Source organism: Anarhichas minor, unplaced genomic scaffold, assembly GCF_050575085.1.
Source record: "Anarhichas minor isolate MPS153535 unplaced genomic scaffold, ASM5057508v1 ptg000021l, whole genome shotgun sequence".
Taxonomy (NCBI): domain Eukaryota; kingdom Metazoa; phylum Chordata; class Actinopteri; order Perciformes; family Anarhichadidae; genus Anarhichas; species Anarhichas minor.
In genome coordinates this window covers 3,321,511-3,348,157 of record NW_027466467.1, presented here as the reverse complement: position 1 = coordinate 3,348,157, position 26,647 = coordinate 3,321,511, and the positions used below count along the sequence as shown (strand labels likewise).

The following is a 26,647-nucleotide window of genomic DNA, read 5'->3' as shown; positions in this document are numbered from 1 at the left end:
TGTCTTTGTTTACCTTTTATAATATAATTATATGACATTTGTATGACGTATTTTACTATGATTTCTTTTCACTTTCTTATGACATGCTCTTCCTTTTTCCATTAGTTTTTCACGATATGCTATACTATGAATTGTTGACATACTTCACTTTAAACTTCATATTTATATGGCATCCTATACTCTTGATGACATTTTAATTTTATAAGGACTTAATACAATTTTGATGGCACTTTTATGGGTTAGGGTTGATAAATAAAATAGTACCGGTAATTCAATAGCAAAATGTTTTTATGGCATCCATATGGCTTTATGATTTTTCATGCCATTCATTACTATGACATCATGGCACACTATACTCTGACTTTTAAATATTTCCTTGAGGCATATACTATTACTTTTTAATGACATTTTATTGGAATATGACTTTTCAGTGACATGCCATGCTATACAATACAAGACATACAATTCTATATTTCCTTCTGATATATACGATGACTTTTTCATGACACTCTTGACATATTGTCCTATGACTTATGGTCTTTATTTAACAACAGACAGAGCCAGGCTAGCCATGTCAGCTAACCAACACCGTCTGCATCTTTGATATTAACCGCACACACAGGAGTGGTCTCACACTTCTCATCTATCTCGCCAGCAGGAAGTGAATAAGCTTATTCTACAAATAAATGTAGCACTTTTAGATGTAAAATCATAGGAAGCCATGGTCGTTCTGGGTCTGTTCATTTCTTACTTTTATTTGCAGTTAAAACAGGTCGATAAACAAAATAGAAAGTTACAGAAACAGCAGAAATATGATGAAACAAACGGATCTCAGTTTCCAATGGAGTCGCGCTGTAGCCACACTGAGCAGACGTGAAGACGTTTACATGTGGTTCACAAACCTTCCTGGCATGAAACTGGAACTGAAAGGTTCCATTCGAGGTGAAAACAAATGCAGAGCAATAGACGGAGGACGTAGACAGGCACTTCGGGCACGATGGAGATTGCCGAGCTACAGCAGGACCACCAATGAGAGATTTTACTTGTTTCACAAAAATAAGATTAAACAGAAAACATTTGATCACAGAATGAGACGGTATTTTGTACGTGACGACCCGTTTGAGGACACTTCTACTTGGTTCACATGTTTGTCATTCAAGAAGTAAAGTGAGCAAACTGATCCTAAAGGTTGTAAACAGAAATATAACTCCCGAGTGGAGGGACACAGATGTGTCTCCGTCTGAAACGAGGACAGAAGGTGAGAATGTTTTGTACTCAACAGGCTCTGGATTTGAGTTTGGCTTCGTTGTGACCAAAGCTCACTGAAACGTTTGGAGGGCGAAGCTTCAAAACAGACATATGTTCACTGGTCCTGAAGTGCATGAAAAGGAAATATGGAAAACTTTGGTGCTATTTATACTTTAGATTGTTTTGATGCGAGTTGCTTAGTTTTTCAGACGAGTAGAGACGTCCTTCCGCCGAACTTCCCCCGCCAACCGTATTACGCATCATTGTACTCATAAGCTCAAAGTTTATAGTTAGATACCTCCAACATTTAGTAACTCACCCCAAAACAATCTAGACGGACAAATAGCACTACAGCTAAAATGAATAATATGTCCCTAAGATTTTGGGGTGAACTGTCCCTTCAAACACAAATGTAATGTATATCGTGCTATACTGTCATCGCATAGTATTAATAATCCTAATATGACCAACTCTGCAGTTGCCAAGTCAAAAACATGGTCCTCTCTACCACGTGACGTGAGCAACATGAGCATCAATCCACTGAGAAAGAAACATTCACACACACAAGAACTCGTGGGATAAATAGTTGAACCACTGAGTGTAGAACAGCATGTTAAAAATGGTTGTTTACTTGTAATTCAAACGCAGAATAAACCTTCACAAGTTGGTCGGATGGTCCGATCGAGAAGCTTCAATATGGACTTTACATTCTAAACAGGAGTGCAGCTGCAACGACAGGTCGACTGAAAAAAGGAAGAAACGGTAATCTGGAACTAATCCGATAATTTATCCAGCAAAAACCTCCAGAAGTTTCCGATTCCAACTTCTTAAATGTAACTTTGATCTTTTTTGTGACACTAAAATTAATATCTTTGGGCTTCGGAAAATTTATTCAACTAGCAATGTGTAAAAAAAACATTTTGTGATGAAAGTGTTGACATTTTAAAATAAAACAAACAATTAGCCTGATTGCAGAGAGAATTTGGGTTGCTGAATATTATGACGGTATATATATTGAGACAATGTAAATGCTTCAAGGTGTAGAAACGTTGCTGTACTTTTGATATCTACTGTTGTATTAGGCCCTTATTCATTTACATTCCTAACCCGTACCGCATCACAGTATACATCGATAGACGTATATAATGATATACACCATGATGGAAGGTATTCATCCAGATCACCCGGTCCTAACGGGAACCTAACCATTTGATTAATGGAAGCTTTCTAATGATGCCATTATCTTCATCAGCCAATGGAACTGGATCACGTGACCCGACGCCGTGTGATAACCGGTCTCTTAAGAGATGATCTTTGGTGTTGCACGTTAACGTCCCATCCATTGATGAAGACGAGCCCGGGTGTGGGGGAAGCTCAGCAAAAGCCAGTAAGTGGACCTCGACGCTTAAGTTTCGGCGTCCAGCAGAAGCTCCACATGACCTCACTTTTACAAATGGTGTTTAATGGTAAAGGGTTGTCATCAGTCAGAATTGTGATGCACGTCAAAGATCTCAGCTCTTACATAAATAACCATAAATACTCAGTGACACTAAAACCGGTAGAACTACAAACATTATCAAGGCTTCTTCCTCAGTTCTAATCGACCGGAGCTGCGTTTTCCAGAAGCGTCTCGAAACCAAGCTCGTGTTTGTTCCAGTGAGTAAACGGATCAAACACATGTTCGGCGTGAACGAAGCTTTTGGGAAACACAGGTCAGGCGGCTGAATCGTGTCACTGCTCTGCTGTTTTTTTTTTTTTTTTTTGCGTTTTCTTTTCCTCCCCGTCTGTACGCAGTGCAGGGACCGATCCTCACCGTCGCCTCCGCGAGTCCCGGACGCGAGTCCCGGACGCGTCATCACTTCTTATCCTGCACATCCTGCAGCATCTTCAGGGCGGCCACGTTCTTTGGTTCCACTTTGAGGAGGCTGTTCAGGTCGTCCTCACAGCCTTTGATGTCCTGCAGGAAACGGCGACGAGAATTAAAAGAGTTAGAAACTAAACAAGTTTGAGGAGAGCGGTGACATTGAAGTAAACCTGCAGGCTGATCTGAGGAGTGCAGGCGTTTCGCTCTAGTGGTTTTAAACCAGGTGAACAGAAGTTAGAGCGTCTTTAGCTTCTGTACTCAGACATATTTACCCCTGAAATGGAATTTTTGAGCGGTGCAAAGAGGGATTTAAATCAAATCCTTGGACAATTAAAAAGTGGGCGGGCCTAGAATGTAGCACGCTATGGAGAAACAGAGGACGGTGGCTCCACACATACACATCTCACTTATCAAAATATACTTAACGTAAGCTACCAAGAGTAAAAGTATATATATATATATTCACTATGCAGAATGAACAATTTCTATCTTTACCACAAGTCAAACCTCCAAAACAATCGACAGTTGCAACTGTACGGAGCTGTGAGTGCCGAGCTAACCGTGTCCCCTCCGTGTGTGATGAATACCGATGAGGAGAGAATGCCGGAGGGGAAACGGCAGCAATTATCAAGACGGGAAATACTTTTATTTTGTCCACCGTACAGAAATCCTGCAGACAGACACATCTGATTACTCTCGTGTGTGTGAATGAGGAAGTGAAGCGCAGTGAGGAGGATTCCCGCTCTCACCTTGAGCTCCAGGTGAGCCTGAGCCCTCCTGTAGAGCGCCTTGATGTTGCTGCTGTCGATGATCAGAGCCTCGTCACAGTCTCTGACGGCGTCTCGGTACTGCTGCACAGACAGGTAACACAGCGCCCTGATCGCACAGACACAGGAAATAGAGTCAAAACACCAGACGGCTTGTGCAAAGGATGTTCTAGGACAAAACCTACAAGTCTGAACAATCAACCCAACGAAACTGAACTCAATGCAAATCAATCAATACCTAAATGGCTCTCAGTAATGTTTCTATATGATCCTGTATAAATATTGTCCATGTGGATGAATGCCAGATCATTTTTTGTTCATCAAAGGGCTGCACCGAATACTTCAAAGCTTCATTCATAATGTTGACATTTGAATTATGAATAAACATTTGAATGCTGCGCAGCTTCGCTCTCTTATTTTGCATGTAGAGTTGCAACCGTCGACTATTTTTAAGCACTTTGAGCTTTAAAAAGCGTTTCATCAATAAAGTTTATTATGAGCATTATAAGTGATCCAATGTTGCTCAAGTTTCAGTCGTGAAGAAATAAAGGATTCACTTTAGACTGACGACAAGAAATATTCCCAAAAACTCCATAAAGTTACATTATAAACAGTTTCAACAGCATTGGTTAGGTTTAGGAATAGTTCCTGGTTTGGGTTAAAATAAGTTGTCTGTGGCAGGAAGCCATGAAGGCAAACTGGAACAGCGACACATTTGGAATGTTGACGCTTCTTTATTATTAATTTATTCTCTTTCCGACCTAATTTCAGCTAGTTGGTGTTAAATAACATCTGTTTGACGGACAAATGAACGATTCAAGGTTAATTTACAAACGGAAAAATCTTCCGTCGATTTTCTCTCCGTTTTGTGACGGATCAATGTAGCCGTGCGCTAACTTGACCACGCATTAGCTTTACAAGAGCTTCATCAAGGACCTGCGCCACCTGCCGTATTCTCAAAAGGGAGAGAAAAGAGAGCGAGTGTGACGTTTACAACTTCTTTCACATGCTCACCCCTGAGACAAAGTCAGTTAAATCATCACATTCCAGAAAAATGGTATTGGCAGATTCATGTATTAAATCTGATACATTTATGTAAACTGTAATTGGCTCACAGGTGTAGGTTAAACTGTTTAAATAGTATACGTCGTATCCGTACCTCATACGACCCCACTTACAAACATCCAAATATCCTTTTAACCAGCGTTCTTCCCATTAAAGGGATAACAATATGGAGGAATGAAGACGTGACCCACCGGTTGGTGTAGGTTGTGATCTCAGTGGGGTTGAGTTTGATGCTCTGGCTGTACTTCTCTATGGCCTTCTTGTGCTCTCCTTTCTTCACCAGAGCATTGCCTTCTTCTTTCAGGGTTTGTCCTTTCTTCATGTCTTTATCACTGGGAGCTGACGGGGAGGATAGAAGAAGAACGAGATGGAAAAGATGGATTTATATCTGAATCAACCTTAACTTTAATAACTTTAATAAATGCCTAGTTCGGTTTGTAATAGTTAAAATTACACGAGTAGAAAACAACAGTAAATGAACCCTCTTACCAGGTTTGTTGGTTTGTCTGGTGCCGTTCTGTTTGGGTGAAGGGTTCGGTTGTGCAGCGTTGGCTGTGGTTTTCTGGGCTAGTTTCTCTCTATCAGACAGAGAGATGGTGGGGATGGGAGGAAGCTTTTCCCTCCATGACGGACCGTCTGCCTCTGTGAGCGCCTTCGTCATCCTGAGACACAATAAAGAAAACATAGTGAGCCGACACCTTGTTTAGTACTTTAAATGTAGTGAAAGATAAATCCATCTATCGGCGGCATCAACATCGAGCTTCCAGAGCTTGAAAAAGTCTATAATCCTCATGAAATGTAAATAGTTTAATCCCAAACATTCTCTGTGCTTCCCCCGTCAGACACTAGAGTTTAAAGGATGATCTGTTTTTGAAGTCATGCATATTTCTAGTCAGCTCGTGTTAACTCCAACAACAGGTCGATTATAAACAACCAGAACTACAGATCTGCTGGTGCACACACCTGGTTGTGATTACAGGTGGGTTGAGAATAGATTATACAATTGACCACAATACATATCTCTGTATATTTGTTTAAATACACGTCACAGAGGTTAAGTCTTCTGCAGCTCAGGTACCTGTTGGTGCCGTCGTGAGCAGCTGCGATGTTGCAGTCGATCTGCAGAGCCGTCTTGTAGTCTACGTACGCCTGCCTGTAACGCTCCAGAGCTTCGTAGGCAGCAGCACGACGAAGCAGGGACTTCACGTTGAACGGGAAAAACTCCAGAGACCTGAGAGAAAAGACGTACATTTCACGAGTTAAGACACTCATTCAGATCACCTGCATTGAGCGAGACGGCAGAGAAGGCCTCAACTCTACTTATAAAGAGTCAAAGCTGCAAGACACGATGCCTAAAAAACATCCGTACTAACACATGATTGATCATCACTTTATTAAATAAAATGGAGCTGAAGTGTGTGTATATGTTCGTCCATCTTTTTTTCCATAGGTTTAACTTATCGAAGCGACATTAGAAGATAAAAGCCAAGTGACAAGAACAAAAACCCTGAAAGATTAAAATGTGGTATAACTAATACAAAAAACATTAAGACAACTGCACAGAATCAGACAACACAGTGTAATACAAACACTTACATGTTGCAGTCTTTCACACATTCGGCACAGTTGCCCTCTTTCAGGTAGCTCGCTGCACGGTTTGAGTGCAAAATGCCCAAATCCTCGGGGTTCCTCTTATCTTAAAAGAGAAATAAGACCGTTTAAAGAGGAGCATTCAGCCAAACATCCTTTACACATGAAGAGAAGGAAGAGTAAAGGCCAACTGACACAAAGGATAGTCATTATAATAACAGAGAGGTACTGATGTGGACACAACATTGATTTAAAGGGTCAGGACAGGAAGACCACTGCAGAGATCCTGAGACTCTGAGCCTAAAACTAGTACAAAATACAACAGTCTGCCAAACACTACATTTGTATTAGGCTCACTGCCAGAGGGCTGTCTTGCTGTTGGACAGCTCTTTCTGATGAAAACCGAGCTGAAGGTGAAAGTTATCTATGCTCTCTTCAGAGCAACCAGACTCCACCAAGAATTCACAAGTTTCACTTTCAGTTCTCTGTCAGAAAACACCCTAAATATAGTGAACACTTAAACGGGTATTGACTTATTAAGGAGGGCATTTCTTTTAGGTGTCCGATATAAGTTTTGCTGCTGCCCACGTCCACAGCAGTACATTGATTCGTCTCTCCAAACCGGGAAAACAGTCATCTACCGTCAAAAAATACACCGACTATGATTGAGTACCTCATAACATACCACAACCAAACTATCCCTTTAAATACAATGAGGTACAAGTACTTTACATATGAAACTTTATGCTTCTCGTCCTCTACATCTCAGAGGGAAATGTCGTACATTTTTTATTTTTTTTTTTACTATATTTATTTGACAATATTAGTTACTAGCAACCTTGCAGATTCATAATAAAAATATAAATAAACTAATAATAACTGATGATGTATTATCAAGTAGTGTATCATTAAGTATTTAAAGTTCCACCTTTAACAGCTGCAATATTTAAGTGAAGAACACATTAATGCATAAAAAATTATAGTCGAACAACATGTATATTATTCTGCATAATGAGTTATTTTACTTGTATATTTTGAAGCCAGTACTTTTGTGCTTTTACTTAAGTAACATTTGGAAATTGGCTCAGCAAGGACCTGCCAGACATTTTTGTTCTGACAAAGACCAGGCTGGAATCCTAATCCCAATTTAAATAAACGTGTCATTTAAATCGGCATGCTGAAATGACCCTTTTCCATTGATGTCATTTTTCATTTGCCTATTGTACATGTTGTACACCCTTCTTATTGTAAACAAACATTGTGTTTATACTCATATATTCAAGCAAACACTTACTGGACTTCTCCAGCTCTTTGATCGCCTGGCTGTAGAAATTGGTGGCGTCTCCATACTGGCCCGCCTTGAAACATTCATTTCCAACTTGTTTCAACTCCGTCCAGGACTTGGACCTTTGTTTCTGAGGCATCTCTGCTTCTTTACTGAAAGATGAAACACCGGTTACATCTCTGAACATCCAAACATTTAGCAGAGGAAACTTCATATATCTCCTCTAAACAGTCCAACAGTCTGGGTATTTGTAATCTATTGTTCAAAATATGTCCTTGTCCACTGTATCAATGTTTACTGTGGTATTGTTTAACTCAGTGTCTCTACAACAATTACTCAATGACAGATGAAGAGATTTGTTCTGGCTGCCAGCAAAGAGGACGTGTGATCTTCTTCTAGGTCAAAGATTCATTCTCAATGGTGGAGAATTGTTGACCATGGCACCAAATCTCCTAATCCGATATCCTCCTTTCTTATCCATACACTGAACCAAACTGTGCAGGAATAATGTATTCTAGGAATGCGTCAGCTTGACTTTTTATCCCCTGGCTGGCACTGATTCCAATAAACTGAAATTACAATAAGTTTATACTATATTCCATCTGGATGTACCTGCTTGAATTGGCATGGTACGTAAACTGTTATGATACTAACAGACCCCTGATTCTTCAATTTATAACTTCAGCTGTGACAAATATCAAAATATGAAATGCAATGTGTGCTCTCAGATCTCCACACTGAACCCAAAACCTGCTCACTCAGTTTAGACTGCTCTGGGTTTAAACTGTTACTACCTGCATCTCAACGTTGTAAATGCAAGTCATTCCTTAAGATAAGCAATGGTTGTTGAGGAAAACCTGGATTCCTGAACAAAGATATGCAGTTAACACAACACACCAGATAATTAGGTATCCCTAGCTCACGGTTTAGGTGTTAATTTCACCTTTATTGTAATTTTTGAAGCCTGTAATTCGAAGCTAATGGTCCATTATATTGCATTGCGTTACTGAGAAGTACACCTAAATCACACACACTCTTTAATATAAATAAATCAACACCTCTCTGACGCAGTTTCAACACAACGGAATTAAATGACGACAGTTTACTGCAGGGCTGTTAGCCAGGAATGTTATACAATATAAAGACTTCAATAATAATTGTATATAATGCACAAACATATGACTAATTTACCAGCTGAGTCTTATTCAGCCCGGTTTACCGACATACAGTTTGTCTTTTTTGGTTTTAACTGGCGTCACCTCACAATTATCTCATTGCTACATTAGCTCGCTAGCTAAAAATTTGCTAATTCGAGTAGAGTTTTCAGTTAGCTAAATTAGCTTAGCGAGCTAATCACTCTGTCACGGCTAAGCTAAGCTAGCTGTTAGCTTAATGTAAAGAAAGCTCTCGCACACTTCTTACCGGGGCTGCCGGGCAAAACGGTTCTGCGATGAGGCAACAAGGATGTTCGTCCTCCTCACGACAGAAAACGACTTGGTCGAAACGGCTGAAACTGAAACGTTACCTGAAATTATTTGTACTCGTTGTTAATACTGACATTACTCTGCGTACTTTGTGGTTCAGGAACTTGCCGGCTAGCTGTAGCTTCGTACTTCTCAGTCAGTTTGATTGTTGAGGCTTCCGTACTTTACTGTATCCGCTTCGCTTCCCCTTTACACGCTGCGTTCGAGTCCTTTGAAAATTGTAGGACTTTGGACAATCGTAGTGAGCCCTCTGGTGGCTATATTGGATGTAACATCAAATAAGATAAAATAAAATAATCCTTTAGTCCCGCACTGGGGAAATTCACAGGATTACAGCAGCATAGTGGAGTATATATATATATATAGATATATATATATATCTATATATATAGGACTCCCTGGAAGAAGAGAGCTTGTATCTCAATGAGACCTTCATGGCTAAATAAAGGATGGAAAAAAAAATTATTTCCAAAGAAGTTAAAGTATTATTAAATGTACGTGTATTTTAATTTGTGGGGTGGAGTTTTCACATTATTCTCCATACCATCCTCCATATTTTAAATTCTGTACAGCGCGTTGAACAGATATTTATTTCTTCACTTTTTGTGTTGTAAATTTCAGTTTTTTTAAATTTAAGATTACACATTTGTTTACTTTTCTCTCACTGTTTATTTGGCACCAAAACATCAAATGAAATTCCCTGAATGTGATAACTTACCTGTCAAGTCATTTGTATTCATATAGCCCAATATCACTAATCACAAAACTGCCTAAGAGGGCTTTATAACCTGTACAGCATTGGACACTCTGTCCCTGGACCTTAAACCTGATTAATGATTCCAAAAAATACAGAAGTCATTATTAGGTTATTGGATTGTTCTCTCCCCCTCTGGTGGGCGCTATAGAGCCCAAACAACCAGACATAAGAACCTTTTCTTTCCACAGGCCGTCACAACAACAAACAGTTAAATCAGTCACATAGTGTCAATAAGCCTGTAATACTAAAAGATCCACTACCTACAGAATAATATTTACAGTTTAATATACACTCTGTTGTATTCTACATATCATCCAGCGTTGTTGACTATAAATCCTGCACACTCTATATATTATATAATTACATATATATATATTAAATTACCCAATATGTATTATTTTGCACTGTTTATATGTGTTTATGATTTACAGAAACACTTAGCTTGCATATAGACACAGTATGTTGTTGCTTTGTACATATATACCTATTTTTATTTTTTTATTTTAATATATTTATCTTTGTTCAGCTTTTTTGTCCTTATGTATATGTTTTATCTTACTGTACATAGAGAGTAACTCAAAACTTGCGTCAAATTCTTTGTTTGTGTTCACATGCGGTACTTGGGCAATAAAGCAAATTCTGTTCCTGAAAAGTAAAAGTGATAATAAAGGAAAATCACTCTTATATACGATACATACTTTGTGGTAAACTGATCTTAAAATGTGTGTGTAAAAAATGCAGGTGGAGTAGCTAATAATATACTTTGGTATTAATATTTTTGGTGTCAGCAATCAGCTATTTCATTAGGAGCAATGCTTTCCCAAACATCCATCTTTCCCACAGCAGTGAACGCATCATCAGACTGAGAGCAGCAGGTGTTTGGTTTCTATTTCAGAGAAAAGGGAGTTTCTTCTGGTGTTTACAAGCAAATCTCGCTTTGTTTCAAATCGAAAGCAAAACTGCTGTGTCATCTGAATTAGTAATGAATTTATTTTGTGTCATTTCTTTGTGTCCTTTGTTAAATCTGGGGCAACTTCTGATTGCACTAACACTGCATTTCCTGTCTATTGCTATTGCCTAATGTGCTGCATCTACTTTAAGGTTATTTTATTCTTAATTGTGTTTTTAAATACTGCCATAAATCAAATAGTTGTATTTCATTGAAGTGCCATTACATGTGTTTCCTGAAATTCAAAACAATGTATCTTTTACATGTCTGTGCATAGGGGCCCATTGTTTTATCATCCGACCATGCTGTAAAGGTTTTATATTGTGTATCAGGGACTTTAGATTTGTCTTTTTGGATTTGTGTTAACCTCATCATGTTGGGATCTTACTGTGGACAAAGAGCTAAAACTATCTAATATTTGACATGACAAATGCAAAAACGATACACAAGTCTGTATGAATAGACGTGATATTGTGTTACATGAATCATTTTTGTCTTTCTTCTCCCTGAAGCAACACATTTAATTATCACAGTATGATTATACAGTATAATGATCTGTAGCGTCACCATTAAAGACACAAAGGCCACATGGCTTTCAGTAACACTTTATTTGTGCATATTACTGACATTTTCAATAAAACCATAAAAACGTGTAAATAAAGACAAAGACAGTCCAGCTTACACATCATTTGGTCTCAATCTTTTTTTTAAGCACGAGGAAACACTTTAGCAGCAGCTCACCTCCTCCAAGAAGCAGCACCAAGCATGTAAAGAGAATCAACGGATTGATTTTGTTTGGTTGCAGCTAAAGCTAAAAGTTCAGAAGACTGCAGGTTGAAGTGGAGCCTGAAATAACCCCTCACAAACTGTTGTGTGTCTGTGCATGAGGTTTAGCGGCATTCACGTAAACTTTCAACTTGACATGATTTCCTGATAAGAGCTCGTACCTGAAGCGTCACCACCAGTCTAAATGTACAGCAGGGTAATACTGGGTGCATCACATATTCTCATTTCAGTGGATGTGGAGCAAAAAGTGTGTCATATACTTTCAGCATCGGCAACACAACCTTTCTCCAGCAGTTTCCACTGTCAGAGTTTGCGGTGCAACGTCACAACAGAGTAGATATTGGTGACCGCTCTACATAGAATATGTGTTTGGTTATACCTCCACCATTGGATGTGAGTTTGGCTCAGACCTTAAAGAAACAGCCACACTTGATAACATCCTCAATAATATCCAATCTGTGCCTCAAAATGTAAAAGAAAATAGCATTGAACACTTCAATGACATGCCAAAAGTTACTAAGCACCTCATTGGACGAACACTTTCAGTCGTGGTGTGTCCGGAACAACATGGCAACATGGAACAATAAGCTGTGCGGTTTCTGAATATATATCTGTCTTCATTTTAGACGGACAACGGTTAGTTTAAAAGTTTTCCGGGAGTTTCCAGAGGCAGCTAGTAGCGCTGAACGCCCCTAACTTTATGCAAATTAGGATGTTTTTCTTTTTTTTTTATTGGACAAATTTCACATTATCAATTTCACAAACAGACAATAAGAATTATGACTGACTGTAGATGCCCTCATCTGTGAAGGAGCATGAAACAAAACTTTCAGCTCCATCTTTCAAGTCTACAGGCCGTCACTGTTTAATATTCATAAGTTTGTCTTCCTTTAAATTTACTCGATTGCATGCCAATCTTGAGGTTATTGAAGACGTACTGGGGGATGGGGTTTCATATCTCCACTTTTCTTGGGAACCAAGAAAACAGTAGGAGTGAAACGTATTTCTTTATCCTCTTCTACGAGGCATTGCTCATAAGTTTTTCATTTTTTTCGTCCCTGCCAGGTATATATGGTCTTGACTTTAAAGGCACAATGGCTTCTTTCCACAGCCCTTACATTACACACATTTAACCCCACACAGTAGTAGCAGAAAAAATGCAGTGCAGCAAGAATTTTTTTTTTTGAATCAAATTCACAGCAGCTGTTACTATATACCACCACCATATTTGATTAAAAACAATATGCTCATATTTTCTTTTTTTGAAAATGGCACATTAAGTGTATTGAATCTGACATTTTCGTTTCTGAGTGAATGTATGTAACTCTTACTGAGCGCTACATAGACGGCTTGATAGTGATGGTGCGGCGGCCCTTGATGTCTCTGAAGGTGGAGCAGTCGAAGTCGGCCACGAGAGTCTTCTTACCGATCTTGTAGGGAAGGAGAGTGAAGTGCACGCGTATTTGGTTGTTTTTCTTAAGATCTGGAATCCTGTGGGGTAACAAAGAGTGACGTTTGTGGGTATATTTACGTTGCCTGGTGTTATCCAGATTTTAGACTGATGCAGTGTTGTGCATTAAAACGTATCAGACTAGGCCTGGGTTTTCGAAGCACCCTTTTGGTGCAGAAAATAAATATTAATATATGTCCATAAGTATTAAAAACCATCAAGTATACCAAATGTTGGCATCAAATGCCTCATCGGATTCATAATCTTAATCTTATCCTTTGATCAGACAGTTCCTGATTTAGGTCAAAATGTTGCTGATATGAGTTTTATTGAGATAATGTTGTGTTTGGACAACATTGAACATTTTGTTAAATAAAAAAACATTTTTTAGGGTTACACAAACACACACACACACACACACACACACACACACACACACACACACACACACACACTCACTCGATTTTATACTCATCACGCAGTAGGCCGCTTCCAGAGAGAGTCAGACTGCAATTCATCAGCGTCTCGTAGACTGGGTTCTTGAAAATCACCTCTCCTCTCACCATACGGTTCATTTTGGCCGTTTTGGAAAGCTGGAAGACAGATTTGAACGATTATTCAAATACATTCAGTCAGGCAACAAAACGGCAACATGTTGAAACATGCACCAAGATGAGAGAGGATATAAAAAAGCCAAAATAAAAAGGTTTGTATGTTTTTATGCCAAGGAGTTTAAAATGTAAGGTTACAACTTTTTATATCATGACTGTAAACACAACAAAAAAATTGTAGTAATGTAATAGTAATTTTATTGTCTCCCAGACAATCATTCATGTCATTACATGATAATGTGGGCCATTATCATGTAATGACATGATAATGGCCCACATAATAATATCCCACATAAAGGCAGAGGAACTAATAATTAGATCTTTTACTTAAGTAAAATTATTTATTTCTGCTATAAAGAAATAACAGACTATTAATGGACCAATCAGAATCGAGTATTGAACAAAGCTGTGTAATAATATTATATATGATGTTTCTGGATTAATGTTACAGCATAATCCATCCATTAACTTTAGCGCCACAGGTAGGTCAAAGGTTTTCCTGTCAGGGTTCAAAACTATCTTTTAAAAATGGTAAACAAGTCATCAGCTTAACCTTTGCCAAAACTGAAAATATGGTTGTATTTTGAGCAACTTAGATACTATGCATATATATCTCAGCTTAATAATAAAAATGTGACGAAAAGGAATAAAAGCTTTTTTACAGTAACCAAACAGAATTCTTTTTAGTTTGTGTTTTATCTGATGCTTTTCAACACCCGGAGATAGACAGGCGGTTCGGTGCGGCATCAGCAAGCATTGTACCAATACTACATTTATTGCTTAAATACCTGCTCATGACATTTCCATCAGCTGTAGTTTATTGCCAACTAGGAAATGTTTGCATGCTAACACACTACACTAAGATGGTAAACACATATATGTTAAATTTGTCATTGTGAGCATGTTACCATGCTGACATGAGTATTTAGCCCAACGCACCACTGGGCCTATGTACGGCGTCACAGTACCGATAGCTTGGCTGGAGTCTTGTTATATATACTTTTATCATTTTGTTCATTTTTAAACTTTAATCCTAGACTTTGAGTTGAAAAGAGACACAAACAGCTGTGTGACAGACAGCTGAACAAAGCTGAATGACATGTCTTTATGATTTTAGAGACAAGATTTTTTTTTACTGACGTTGATGGTGATGGGAGGGTCAAGCAGCACGACATCTCCCTCAGCCAGGTATGAGTAATCTGGCTTCTCTTTGTCCGTGACCACAGCTGAAAACCTAATGCTGTCGCACTCCAACATGGGTTTATGGTAGTCCGAGAACGGGATCCGGATAGGGATGACCAGATCTCCAAGAGACAGAGGAAGAGAAGAGTCGGTTCACAACAAATTCAACAAAAACATACGGTGTTTTTTCACATAACCCTTCTGGTATCCAGGCACACAGATAGTTTTGGTTATATTTGTGAACCTTTTGAGGTATCTGCCTCCAAAATTCAACAGTTACATGTTCACAGAAGAAGATTCACCTATCCCAGGCTGCAGCGTCTTCTCCTTCATCTCATTCCGGATGCTCATAGCCGCTTTGCCGTGGTACATCATGGCTTGGACCCTGATGTAGATGGACAACGGCCTGGCAGCAGTGCTCTTACTATGCAGCACCAGCTTCATTCTCACGTTCTTACCGTTCGTCGGTGGGGTCACCTGCAGCACCACACAATGAGACATTGATAAAAGGCCAAAATACACGTATTGAAAGAAATCCAGTTAGTTTAGTCTTTGATTAAGTTGATGTAAAAAACATACATACAATATGTAATATGTGTGTTTGTTTATGTTTAAAAGATCTGGGTCATTGAAGTTTAACCTTGCCATTACTGATTCTATTTTGAATGAAATGAAACTATATTTAAAAATTTGGCCTTTTTAAATCAAAGAAAATAAATAATGGTTTGATTAAGATAATTAGAGGATAAAGTGATGACTGCCATGTCAATCAAAGGTAAAAGCAGATAATTTTTTGGTAATTTTGTTGTACTTCTTCCGCATTTAAAATATTTTGCCCATTTATGCAGATGTCAGGACAGTCCCAAAGCTTGTATCTGTTGGAAAAGTAGTTACTTTAGTTACTTTTAAAGTAGTTACTTTAGAGTGAGACATTTCCTGATTTAATTTCATGGTGACTTCTGATGCGTTTGTCCTGTGAGTGTATAATATGGTGTCATCTGCAAACATCATGATTTCGATATCATTGCACACGGATAACAGATCATTGATATATTGATTGATATATTCTGAAGAGCAGTGGCCCTAAAATCGAGTATTGTGACTTTTCCCAAGGTGCAGTATTTTTTAGGGGTGATAATTGAGGTGTGACTTTAAGCAGAAAAAAAGAAAGTTGATATTTCGATGGTTAGTTTTTTTTTTGGCATTTTTGCTTTCATTAGGAAAAAGGCAATAGACATGTGGAAGATTGGAAACAGCAACAAAGGTCCCCAACGGGTTTCGAAATGTGGACGTTGCAATTCATGCTCAAACTTAAACCCTACCAGGACCTCGTCCAAGTTTTGTTTTAAATCAAAATAGCCAAAAATCAAAATAACATACAAAACATCCTATTCAATAGTCTAAAGGGAAACTTTAGTTTCTGTGACGCACCTCTTCAAAATGCATCAACACTTGCGGTGGCAGAGTTGGCTGTGGGGGGCTGACGCAGTGTACTATGATCTCATTCTCCACCTCGTCAGCACTCTCATTTTCTTCGTCCGTCTCTTCATTCTCTGAGCCCTCCGTCTCTTCAACCTTAATGGTCTCCCCGCTCTCCTCATTCTCGCCTTTTTCTTCCATCTCTTCATTCTCGTCGTCCTCCTCGTCGTCCTCCTCCACCTCTTCATCAAGTTTGCCGGCGTTTATGGTTATGGCGCGTAAAACGACAAGCCTCTCATCTATTGATCCTGTAAATATGGGGATTCAATCAATTTCCTAAGCTACTATAGACACCCTTTACAGCCAACGTCTAAATGCTGCTAATAGTTTAGCATAGCCTTCTGCTAACCTCCTCAGCCGACACGGCTGTACCACAGCACTCTCACGCAGAAGGCTATGCTACGCCCGTGTCACTTCTGGCATGTGTTTTCATTACAAAACTTATTTCAGAGACCTCATCAGGGAAAACCACGACGATTCATGACTTCCAATTACAAGACAGCAACATATGTAGTGTGAACAGTAGAGCTATCGGATGACTTTGAAAGTCATAAAGTGTGAACTTGGCCTAACCAGCGTAGCATTAAAATTAGCGGACAGCTGGCTACTTAGCTAGCTTGCAAATTCCGCCATGTTTTCATGCAACACTGGTTACAGGAAAATGATCTGAGTGAAGTTGTCACTTGTCTGGTGATAGCAAAGTGCTTATCCAGCTGAGACAAGAGTGTGTGGATGAAGCATTAACTTGTTGAATTCTACTCATTTTTAACGGCTGGCTAGTTACCTAGCTACCTTGCTAATTCCACCATGCTTTCATGTTAACATTAAACTGCTTATAGAAAGTGAGCCCAAATGCGGGCTGGTGGCCAGTGGCAGCCCTCAGTCTATGGTCCCTCTGCCTCATTCCTCGCCACTAGGAGACTACTTCGCCGAGAGGAGAGCGGGCAGGAGCTCCGCAGACTAGCTAGCTAACTAGCCACCTATGGGGATGGACAAGCTTGCTAGCTAACTAGCCAACTGTCTTCTCCAGGACTCCCGTCTGCTCTACTCCCAGCAAAGTAGTCTGCTAGCCGTGGGTTTGCTAATATGGTCTCGTTTGTTAATGTTAACTTTCTCAAGTAACACTCATGGCCCCCAGAGAGTGAGTGACTTTTACATTTTGAGAGAAACTCGTGTTTTCTTGAGTCACTATAGAAAAACAAGCCAACAAAACTTGCTTAACCAACATGCTCAAACATAACATAAACAGGTGTTAGTCAGGTGAACCAACCCTCTCTGGGTTTGTAGTTGAGGGTGATGTTATTCCTCTTGTCTGAGCCGACAGTCTTGGTGGAGATATTCTGACCGATATTCGAGGTGTCAGAAAAGATTATCACCTTTGAACCGTCAGCTTTCACCTGATAGAACACACAAACAGACAATAGAAACAACAAAAATACATTAGGCTTCGGCTGGCCCTCTTTTCTTTATTTTTACACTAAATCACTAAATGTGACGTTGAGATTTGGCTCTAAATCTGCTTACTGACCAGCCAGTCATTACGGTCGGCATTGACCTCAGCGAAGACAAACGGGATGTCATATTTGAGGTCCGTCTGTCCGCTTCGGATGGCTGTGACCGGAGCTGGACCGCAGCAGTATACACCTACAAAAGGAGAGACGTTAAAATATTGAAATAAAGTAGTTTGGTGTAATGCAATTTAAAGACACTTATCTGTAGGATTTCAAAGTGCCATCTGTTCGTTGAATTAGGAACGGTTTAAGCATCAGGACAACATATGATGCTTTATGCTCCTTTGAGACTAGATTGCACAACCCTGGACATTTAATCATAACATCAATAATGTTTTCCACCATCTTAGAGAATTAATTTGTTTTCCTTTTATATGTGCTTGTGCATATTCAGCCTGGTCTCATTCCCAGGTCGTCAAACCAATGCTTTGTCAAGGCCCTTGGTGTCTGATACTCTTTATCTTGCTAGAAAACTTCATGTCAAAATTTCCTCCTGACCACAATAGGAAAATCCTTCTGAACACATTTATGAACCCCAGAGGACAAATTCTCATAGCAGAAACAAATGTTATGGAGATAAACAAGAGAGTCTGTACCGCTGCTTTTCTCTTGTGGTGTTGGATCCAGAACTTGCCAGCCGTCATATTTGCCGTCTTCTGCCAGGTCTGGTCTCCTCATCCACGCCTCCACCCACACGTGGAAGTTCCTAAAACACAAAACAACATTCAGAATCTGCAGCAGTGCAGTAGATCTGAAACACACCACTGGAGTATTATATTAAACAATAATAGTCTGGAATATTCTTTAAAGAAAAGATAAGATGTTTTAAGACATACAAATACTTCTATTTCCTTGTTATCTACTCCTTCTCCCTCATTGAGAAACCAAGAGCCTATGGATATGTCAACATTTTTTGTTGGCATATCCATTTTTTTTAAACTGCAAATGGATTTCTGCAGGCCACGGGCCTTTCTTCTTACCTAGAGAAATAGGGGAGAAATCTGATTGGATAAAAGCTCTACTTAAAACAAGCTGTGCTGGAAGCAGAGCAACTGAGGAAGACAGTAGCTGTGCAATGAGAAAATAAGCTAATGGGAAAAATAATTACAATAGATGTAGTGTATTTATGAAAAATTATTAAATTATAAAATAGCTATAACTTTGTGATTCTGTTTAGGCCAGCAGAGAAGGTTTTGCTGGCTCTGACGGCCCACCACTGTGCTAATGATATTACAGCACAATAACGGCCATAAAGACGTAAATTATGCATGTCGCAAAGTATAAATGTTGCATTTGCACCAAGAACACAGTCAGCAGAACAATGGCAGAGAGAAAATATAAAAATTAAATTTTCAGACTGCGAGCTACAAGTTCTGACTGACGAGGTGCAGAGGCATTCCTCAAATGGAGCCCACACTGTCATTAACTGCACTCACTGAACTGATTTGTGGAAAAAACAAAAAAACGAAATTTCGGAGAGAAGCAGACAGAAAGGTCTACAATATGAGTTTGAAGGATATATATCCAGGATGTCAAACTGATTCAGCAGTGAAAATACAGTAGGTTAAAAAGATAAAGATTGAAGTTAAAGCCCACAGATCACAGTCTAAAAGTGAACCACATAACATCATTCTATTATTGGCGGATTAAAAGCTCTCAGGGCGAGTTGCCACACCCAAACAACACCAGACTGTTATTATAGCTGCGGTGAGCAGGAGCCGAGATGTTAACATGATTATCGGCAAAAAAAGAAAATGGGTTTAATATCATACCTCTTTACTCCGATCTGACCTGATAAAACTGGCTTAAAACGTTGGCACGTCACTCTGGTTAGTGTGAACGTGTTCATGCCTTGAAGCCATTTGACCTGATAATTCGTTGGCAGGAAATATTTATTCTTTGCATGACTTCAACCAATATCTAAACAACAGATCACATGACCACTTTTATGTCAAAAACACAGCGAATTATCACCTGAGCTCTATGACTTAGTCTCTTTCAGCTCATTGTTTTCTTTAATTTTCAAGGCTTTTATAGCCTTGTTTTTTTAGCTGCAGCAGACAGAACAAGAACAAAACGGAGCTAAAAATAAAGTGATTATTGGTCGTAGATTCATCAGGTTAAAACACAACTCCTCCAAAATGAATGTTCACTTTGATATGTAACTGCTGGATCGACTGAAAAGACAGTTTCTGTTAACCCCAAATGGCCAAAAAAAGTGAGTTATTGAAGGATTAAAGTAAATGATTCTTAAATTTGAACTGTTATTTAGGTAAAACTTTGCCCTCAGACAGCTACTACTATCTCTGTTGCAAAACCACCAAATTTCAAAATCCTACAACACAAACTGGCCACAATGTTAAAGGGGTATTGTGGTGTACTGGGTAAAAGTTTGTGCTTTAACTTTAAGAGACTGGCATTGAGCACTATGTGTAAGCTATTGAAGCCTCTGTGTCTCACCAAACACTGTCGGGGGATGGCCTCTCTGGGGCTCCGTAGTCGGCGTAATAAACGTCGATGCTCAGATTCTTGTTGTTGTCGTGGGCGGACTGGAAGTTGCTGACCACGCGGCACGGAATGCCCAGCAGGCGCATCACTGAAACCAAACATGAAGATTTGAGTCACTCAAACAAGCAACATGACACCTTTCTGGTAGAGAAACAATGCCCTTCTTTTGTTTAAACCTAACTAGACATTTACCTAAATAAAAACTAGTTTAGTTTTCTCTTTGTTGTTGCATGTTGTAACCTCTTTGCTAAGCTGCCACAGTGCCGAAATCATGACCATTTACTGTCAAAGCAACAAAGACACATTCAGACTTAAATACAAATCACATGCAGGTTTTTTTCCCTGATCTCCATACAGTTCTGTTCCTGCTCGGCAAGTGTGCTTTACTCGAAACACACACACACACACGCACAAGATCATGAACTGACAAAGATTCAACAGCATGCTTCATTGAACCACAGAGAACACTGCTTCAGAGCTAACACGCCTAATGAGGGGAAAAATAGAGTTGTCAGAGACACTCGGGAGGCGGCTGTTATTAATAGGATTTAGCTACTATATCCAGAAATCCTCCAAAAGAGTCACGTGATCTGTGTCAACATTATGAGTCAGATGATATTTTTGATTGCTCTTCTCCGTTCGCTCGTTACAATATAGAGTGCTGCAGGTATGAAGTATTTAAGGTGGCCTCACTCATGCTTCCCTCCACAAAAAGCCAATGGGAATTTTTCTTTAGGGTTTTGGAATATTGCAGAAAATAAGTTTGATATGTTATGATACCTGCATGTTTTCTTCAGCAAGATAATCTTCACAAATGGACACCATTTGAATGATTTTTGAGGCGTGAACAGACAATATTAGCAGTCTCGTTTAGCCACTTGTTAGCAACCAACTTTTTTTAAGACACGTGAAACCTTCAAAATTCACTAGAGGGCTATTTGCTGACGTATTTTATATCATCAGCAAACTTTTAAATCTTTCAAGCTTGTGTTACCTCATGATATTATTTGAATAATAATATTTATTCAAAAATGTATTTAAGGAGTGCAGTTAGGGACAGTGTGGGCTCCATGGTAGCTATGAAGCAGTGGGGGTCAATCCCTCGCCTCAGTTTTGAGGAATGCCTCTGCACCTCGTCAGTCAGAGACCTGTAGCTCACAGTCTGAAAATGTCATTTGTTTGTTTTACAAAATGCACATCCTAACATTTGAGTTGCTGGCACCCACCAGTGTTTGTTTGTCCTTAACAAACAATTAACAGAGTATCAAAAATGTTCTCTGACAGACAATTTCGATCAATTGTTTCAAAGCAACTCTTCGCCTTTACAGATGTTTCAGGTGTGAGTACCTGCAAAGACAGACGTTACCTGAACACATCACACCGGCGAACACCCAGCATTGCCCGTACTTGACTCTCTGGCAGCCATTGTCATGCCAGCGCTTAAGGATGGCGTGACTGCCGGTCCAGTGAGACGGTCTGAACCCGTCATGATATGAACCGTCCCAGCGTCCCACCAGGACTCCACTGTTATTTTGACTGTTGATCTGGAAGAAAACAAGGAAATTCTCATTCTTTTTTTCTTTTTTCGTCTTCTTCTTGAGCTCTTTATTGGCAAAAAAATGTTTACAGAACTATTATTTCAACTTTAAATATGTTGAACTTCATGAAGTCCAATGATGCCATAGAGCTGTTCTTTTGACAGTACGACTATTTGATTTCAAAGTTAAACTGCCGGCTTTGCAAACATTTAATTGATCTAATGGTTAATTATAAAGTGAGAAAATAATGGTTTATGGTTTCCTTCTAAAAATCTATTAAGTCTGCATTAAGTTGGGAATGCCAGTCACACAGGGTCATTAGTTTCTAACTTTATATTGATAAGTGTCCGCCCATAAATGCTTTGCTGCTATAAAGGTGTGTGGACACAGAGAGCGCGTCCTACCATGGCGCTGATCACGCGGCCGACGTAGATGGGGTTACAGCGAGCAGAGATGTCGTCACCCGGGTCAATGAAGTGTTTTTTGTTGAGATCCAAAATCTTCAAACAAATGTCCACCATCTTGTCCTCAAACTGAACAGAAGGAATGAGAGGAGACGCTCTTGAATCGTATCTTCTTTACATCGGTACAGATGGGAATATGATTTAAACTTTACAAGAGACATCATCTGCTCTTGGCAGTACAGTACAATATGTTCAATTTCCTCATATTCAGAGATTAAAGTTTAGGATACAGAATTCAAAACCGAACATTTAAACATTTAAATCTAGATTCATGAATTCTGAAATATTGTATAGATTATACATAAAATAATTCAGGGTCATAAATTCAGTGATATTTAAATTTCAACATTAAGCATTCGGTAGTGATAAAAAAAATTGAGCTATTTTTTGCTTCCATGAAACTTGTATCCGTGTGTATGTGTGCATGTATTAAAGAAGCATTCCTTTATTAGTCCCACAGTGGGGAAATTATTCTCTGCATTTGACCCATCCCTGTATATATAGGGAGCAGTGGGCTGCCCATGCAGGCGCCCGGGGAGCAGTGTCTTGCTCAGGGACACTTCGACACATGACACGTTCCAGTCAAGGATCGAACCCCATAAGAACTAATTACTAATGTTGTGAGGACATACATCTGTTTACACAGTCACATTGTGGGGACTCACCTTCCCTTTGGGGACTAAATGGATGTCCCCAAAACATAAATCATTACATTTAGGTGAAGACTTGGTTTAAGGTTAGGTTAAGGTAAACGTTAGGTTTAGGGTTAGGATTAGGCAAGTAGCGTTTATGGTTAGGGTTAGGCAAAATCTCCGGGAAATTAATGTAAGTCAATGGAACGTCCTCTGAAGTGATGGAAACACGACTGTGTGTGTGTGTGTGTTTAAGAGTACCTGCCCGTAGTCCCAGTCAAGAGGGACGATGTAGTTACTATTTCCTCTGTAGATGATTCCTCTTTCATTCATCACATACTCATTTATCTCCTTCTCTTCCTTCATATACACCCAGTCATCTACAGAGAGAGTGAATTCATACAGACGGATATTATTCAGTTTACAGTATGAATAGTATTCAAAAATGTACAAAATGTCAAAAGTAACAATCAGAAATCAGTGTTGAACTGCAACTACAGAAAATACGCTATATTTACAGAAGTACTGTGCTTACGTACAAAAGGTACTTGTACTTTACTTCAGTGTTTTCTTTTCATGCAACATTCTACTTCTTCTTAACGACATCTCAGAGGGAAATATTAATAGCACCTTTTAACTTCAATACATTTTCATCAGCTTTAATTACTAGCTACTTTACGAATCAAGATTTTGCCAAAAAAAGATATGATTTTATAAAACACGATGCTTTGTTTCAAGTTTAACTACAAGTACAGATGAAACAGTCGAGTTGATTAACAATCAATCAATCGAAAAATGAAAAAAAAAAAATCAGCAGATACAAAAATTATGAAAATAATAATTAGTTAATTGATCAAAAAGAGAGAAATAATGATCTAAATATATAATAATATACGTTATTTCTGCATTTAGTACTTAGTACGTAAAGCACATTTTCCTGATAATACTTAAGTTAACATTTCCATGCAGGGCTTTGTCTTGTAACAGAGCGTTTTAACGGTGTGGTTTTTAGTACTAGACCTACCGGAGCACCAGGGGTTGTAGAGCACCACCAGCGTTGGCAGCGCCTTCTCCTCGTCCCGGTGTTTCACAACCAGGTTGAACGCCCCGATGGGGGTGTCAGCCGGCGGGGTGATGGTGAGGACCAGGAGGCCTTTTGGCGGGGAGGCCTCCCTGTGAAGCTCTACCTTCCACACAGCCTTTGCTGATGGAGAAGGTTTCTTGAGACCTGGGATACTGAAGAACGACAGCGTCCCCTGCTTCTCGGTCGGATCTTTTCCTGTCAGACATATATTCACTGTTGTAACAATACTGTTATATATTTATAACTAATCAATACAAGTTAAAACACCGATGTAATAGTTCACGTACTGGACAGAAATCCCTTGAAAAGACCAAAAACCAAGAATACTTTGAAGTAGTGAAATTGAGAGAAAATAGGGTAAAGTTTTCCGGCTAGCCTAAAGTAGACCTGTCTTTACGTAATGATTCCCACATTTGCATTTAACTTGACCGACAATGTAATTAAACTAGTGCTGGGCAACGATTACAATTTTTAATCGCGATTAAGCTCAAAATTCAATAATGAATTCAAAAGTAGTGTATTGCGCACTTTTATTTTAAAAGTACTGCTATATGAACAAAAGTGCAATAACATTTGGTTTGCAAACACTTTAAACAAATTAAAGCTGCAAGTAGCATTGATCGGGCCCTCACAACTTCACACACGTCGAGGGTACTGGCAGGACTCTGGTTGACGCAGCCATGCATTTCTGTGACCATCATACACTGCTTGCACGAGTTAGATGATATTTCCTGAGTCGACCAGCAGCATAGCAAGATCATGTTGCCAGGTCTTAAGCCTCAAATGTTTTGAGTGTACATCCGATACAATCATAAATGTAAGCCTTTAAAGATCATTAAGAAAATGAATGTGTGTGAATGTGCTTCAGTGTTTGTAACATAACAGACTGTCAGTTTACTGGGATGGGGTTGAACTCCCTGCAGTGTCCTGCTGATTGTATTTGGACTTACATGAAAGTTAACAGAACAGTAGTGTCATTTGCTGTTACTTGAACACTTTAATTTAACACAGTTTTCATTTTAAGTTCTTCTGTAACTCTAGATTGTAGTGTGAAGCATTCATTGTAACATTTAACCTGATTCTCATGTAGAAGCTCTGGACAGATCATTTATACTAATGCCCACTGAAATGGTTTGAGAACCACTGTTATCTAACTATATGAAATATTTATTTCCATCCCCTATGACACCTGTGCAAAGTTCCAAGGCTTGTTGAGTATCCTAAGTCACAGAAAAATAAGCTTAATATTTCATGGCGAATGACGCCTTGCCACGGCAACAGCGTTTAATGACAACTCACAACATTGATGATGAAGCATTATCAATGTCTTACAAATTACCTTACCAAATTTGAGACTGATCTGGGCAACTTCCTAGTCGGAGTACATCAAAGTATAAAACTTGTCATTTCCTTTTGCCAGTAGGTGGCGCTATGACTTTGTGAAAATGTTGGCATGGAAATGTGCTCAGGCCTGGACCAGCATCATGCATAACAAATTTGGGGCAGATTCAATAAAGTACCTTGTAGTTACAATAACTTCCTCTTTCATGGCGAATGGCACGAAATGTGAGTGATATGGGCGTCACATAAAACGAAGGTCGTTCAATGTCAGTAGACCATTTTAGCAACTTTTAATGATTAATGTCTTTAGATCATCTTGACCAAATTTTTAATTGATCGTATAAATTCTGTGGGAGGAGTTCGTTAAAGTACAATACCTGAAAACTATGAAAAATGCCTAAAAATGCAAAGAAATGGGAGTATTACTGCATCGCCCCCTAGTGGTTGTATGGAATACAAATTTGAGGGTATGTTACAGGACACAATGTGAACATATGCTACAGATTTCGTGATGATAAGCCACATGGTTTTGAAACAGTATCTACAAACAAAATTAGTTTTTTGCTAATGGGAAGCGTCAACAACTAATAAAAACAACTAATTTAATGAAAGACCGACCTGTTGCTGCACAGATGGCGAGTGGGTAAAGGTTTAGGTTGAAAGGTTTATTCAGATTCACGGTCAGTTTGAAGGGTTGGCCTCGACGCACAATCAGCTGATCCAGTGAGATTTCACTGGTGTGGTGGACGGAGTTGTTGGCTTTAAGGTGGAGGTCCACTCCTTCAAAGACTGAAAGAAAATAAAAACATACAAACATGAACAAGTTAACAGCATCTCTGAACTTCAGGTTAAAAGAGATGGCGAGAAACTGTTTTTAAAAATATCTTTATTGATTTATTTGATGTCGCTGATATTTAACTTCATTATTATCCACTTTTTATAAAGAGCAAATCTCCAAGTAGTCGTTCATCCGTGACAAACAAAAAGATAGCGACCATTATTTAAATAATTTGCATCGATCAAATATAATTCTTAAAGTTTACACAACCAAA

General features: G+C 39.0%; 2 protein-coding genes across 3 annotated transcripts; both read right to left on the bottom strand.

Moving 5' to 3' along the window:
- Positions 1-734: 734 nt before the first annotated feature.
- tomm34 (translocase of outer mitochondrial membrane 34) lies at positions 735-9,461 on the bottom strand. Of its 2 annotated transcripts, none has more exons than XM_076095607.1 (8): positions 9,242-9,461; positions 7,829-7,971; positions 6,541-6,640; positions 6,023-6,175; positions 5,434-5,606; positions 5,136-5,283; positions 3,862-3,988; positions 735-3,205 (listed from the first exon to the last, which is right to left on the bottom strand). In XM_076095607.1, exons 2-8 carry the CDS (start codon positions 7,956-7,958, stop codon positions 3,104-3,106), a joined length of 933 nt encoding a protein of 310 aa, XP_075951722.1. In that variant the 5' UTR covers positions 7,959-7,971; positions 9,242-9,461; the 3' UTR covers positions 735-3,103. The 2 variants fall into 2 exon arrangements, with proteins under 2 accessions (XP_075951722.1, XP_075951723.1); XM_076095608.1 differs by having other exon boundaries at positions 9,378-9,401.
- A 3,671-nt stretch (positions 9,462-13,132) lies between these two features.
- On the bottom strand, positions 13,133-26,412 carry LOC142954999 (protein-glutamine gamma-glutamyltransferase 2-like). The gene is made up of 14 exons (XM_076096382.1): positions 26,214-26,412; positions 24,195-24,449; positions 23,432-23,550; positions 22,479-22,607; positions 21,903-22,080; positions 20,489-20,624; positions 18,625-18,734; positions 18,046-18,161; positions 17,788-17,914; positions 16,470-16,765; positions 15,341-15,515; positions 14,997-15,160; positions 13,705-13,838; positions 13,133-13,286 (listed from the first exon to the last, which is right to left on the bottom strand). The coding sequence occupies exons 1-14, from the start codon at positions 26,410-26,412 to the stop codon at positions 13,133-13,135; spliced, it is 2,292 nt and encodes a 763-aa protein (XP_075952497.1).
- Positions 26,413-26,647: the final 235 nt, after the last annotated feature.